The 3049-nt window shown below is 37.6% G+C and overlaps 1 protein-coding gene across 1 annotated transcript; it reads left to right on the forward strand.

The window, feature by feature from the left end:
- Positions 1 to 2156, forward strand: LOC143849287 (protein FAR1-RELATED SEQUENCE 5-like). The gene is made up of 2 exons (XM_077358275.1): positions 1 to 1840; positions 1945 to 2156. The coding sequence occupies exon 1, from the start codon at positions 13 to 15 to the stop codon at positions 1645 to 1647; it is 1635 nt and encodes a 544-aa protein (XP_077214390.1). The 5' UTR covers positions 1 to 12; the 3' UTR covers positions 1648 to 1840; positions 1945 to 2156.
- The last annotated feature ends 893 nt before the right edge of the window (positions 2157 to 3049 follow it).

Raw genomic sequence — 3049 nt, forward strand, 5'->3', positions numbered from 1 at the left:
CGGATTAAAGAAATGACTATTGCTGGTATACAACCACATCAAATTCTTACTTCTCTGAGGCAAGGCAACCCTCAACTTTTAGCTATATCGAGAGATGTCTACAATTGCATATCCAAGATTCGTAGAGACATCCTTGCAGGTCGCACCGCAATCCAAGCTTTATTAGATGAACTTGCTGATGGTGGATTCCACTATAATGCTAAAAATGATGAAGAAGGTCGTTTGACACATCTATTCTTCGCTCATCCTAAGTCGATCACATTAAGCAAGAACTATTCGAATGTTTTTGTGATGGATTGCACTTATAAGACTAATAAGTACAAGATGCCATTACTGGATATTGTTGGAGTGACAAGCTTTAACTCTTCTTTCTATTCATGCTTTGCTTTTTTACAAAAAGAGGAAAGAGAAGATTATGTATGGGCCTTGACAATGTTCAATGACATGTTGGACAATGTTTCCAGACCTACAGTAATCGTAACTGACAGAGAGCTGGCCCTAATGGGAGCTATAAAGATTGTCTTTCCAGGGGCCATGAATCTTTTGTGTGTATGGCATATTGAGAAGAATATTTTATCCAAATGCAAATGTCATTTTCAAGATGAGGACGATTGGCATAGATTCTTTTCTACTTGGAGTACTTTGATAGAATCTCCAACTGAAATGGCATATCATAAAGCTTGGCAAGATTTCAATGATGAGTTTGAAGAGAAGGGGATTGCTCTTAATTACATCTTCAATACTTGGCTTTCTTTTAAAGAACGCTTCATAAAGGCATGGACAGAGAAGTATCTTCACTTTGGGAATCGTGTTACATCAAGAGCAGAAGGTGCGCATTCCAATCTTAAAATATACTTGCAACTTTCAACTGGTGATTTTTATTTGGTTAAAAACAAAATATGCCTGGCAATTGAAAACCAATTTGAAGAAATCAAGACCAAGCTTTCTGCTGAAAAAATCAAGGTTCCTTCCGACTTGCGTATCTCCTTCTTTGATAAACTTATTAATCGCATATCAGTTTTTGCATTAAAAGAGCTTTTCAAGCAATATAACTTGGCCACAAGCAATCCAAATTTAACTACTTGCAAGAGTCACTTTACTGCAACTATGGGACTTCCGTGTGCACACAAGATGAGATGTTTGTTGGATGAAGGCAAGGTGTTGCATTTAGGTGATGTTCACTCACAATGGAGGATCGATGATCGAATGATTGGTGATATTGGAATTGTGAAAAACAATCAAGATAAAATGAAAGAGATACTTGGTGACTTTCATAAGGAATATACAAAATGGCCTCCTTCTCAACAAGAAGTTGCTTTAAATCAACTTTCTCATCTAGTGGGAACTTCGACGCCTATGCTTCGTGAACCTAGTGTTCAAAATCCTAGAGGACGTCCACCAACATCCAAGAATAAAAAATCAAAGAGTAGCACATCAAGAGAACCTTCAGAATTTGAGATTGTGGAAGCAACAAGAAGGTGTAGTACATGCAATGGCGTCGGCCACAATAGGCGAACTTGTCCACGAAAAGATGTTGTCACCATGTCAACATCTCAAATTTCTCCTCTCATCCCCACTGGTGTTAGTGATGAAATTGACATTTCAGACTTATATGTTTATCGTAATGGTGCTAATAGCTTTTGGTAGAGCTAGCAAAACACTGATGTGCATTGTTTGTGGCTGACATAGTTTTTTGCAAGTATAGGTGGCAAGTGAGACTTCTGATATGACTTTTTGTTGGTATAGAAGGAAAGTGAGACTTCTGACACTTTTGATATCCTCCTAAATTTTTGTTATATGGTGTTCTTTATGATGTTTCCAGCTAGTATAGTTGTGAAAGGTAAGAATTTGTTATCGTGAACTTTCATCGAGTTTTATTTCCAATTCTTCTCAAGCCCTATTCTTCATAAGATATTGATTTGCTTCTCTTGATTTCTTTTACAGGAATGGTTCGTCAAAGTTATCATTCGCACCATAGGACTCCTTCGTATATGTCATTTGTTTTTTGTTATGAAGTAACAAGACACATTTTGGACCATTAGAATGAAACTTTTGTACTGAAAGTCTTACTCACAAATAGAATGGAATTTCCGATCAATTAGATTGACTAATTTTGTTCACTGAACGTTGGAAGTTCAAAGTGACATCTATTTCAAGGAAGCAACTTAAGCTCTGTTTTTATGTTGGAAGAAAATATCTCACTGATCAATGCTTGCTTTGTTTTTATGTTTCTCAAATTTCCTTTTACATAGAAGGTACATATTTGAAATGCAGGCACTTGATTCACATATAGGACTTGATTCATCTAATGGCATGGTCATCATTAGCTTGCCTTTAACACCATTTGCCCAACATCTTATGAGACATCGAATTTAGGGTTTTAGGGTATTATGGTCACTATAAGTTTTATTAAAAATTGCTTGGGCACCTCAGTGTAGCAGAATGCAATTTTGTTGTAATTGCAATGGGTAATAAAAAAATCCCAACCGAACAGTGCCTAATGGCTTTGGAACTAACTTCAGATTAAAGGGCATTTATGTAATTTAATAATATTAGATCATCCAACAGGAGGCTTTTTTGGGGAGCTTTTGGTAATATTCTTTGACAAGGAGTGTAGTTGTTGGGGTGTCTTTTTGGCAGGGAGAGAGAGAGAGAGAGAGAGAGAGAGAGAGAGAGAGAGAGAGAGAGGGCTTTTGGTAAATATTCCAGCCAGTTAGGGCTTTTGGTAAATACCCCAGCCGGTAAAGCAACCTACTGTACTCTTTAACGTTTTACGTTAAAGCAGCGTCAAGGGGAGCGAATAGCGACTGTAGGGGGAGCGAGAATATCAGCGCCCTTATTTTTTTCTGGTCACATGACTATAAGCATTATTGCACATACTCCAACAACCTACGACTTACTGCTGTATAGTATATAATATATTTATAGGGAAATGACTTTTTCACCCCCACCCCCTTCTAGGATAATGCTCCCTCTTTTAATGTGAATTGTTAGTAAGGGTGTCAATTTTGGCTCGGGCTCGGAAGCTCGCTCGAGCTCGGCTCGAATC

Source organism: Tasmannia lanceolata, unplaced genomic scaffold, assembly GCF_043159265.1.
Source record: "Tasmannia lanceolata isolate RefF3 unplaced genomic scaffold, GAP_Taslan_0.1 ptg000018l, whole genome shotgun sequence".
Lineage (NCBI taxonomy): Eukaryota > Viridiplantae > Streptophyta > Magnoliopsida > Canellales > Winteraceae > Tasmannia > Tasmannia lanceolata.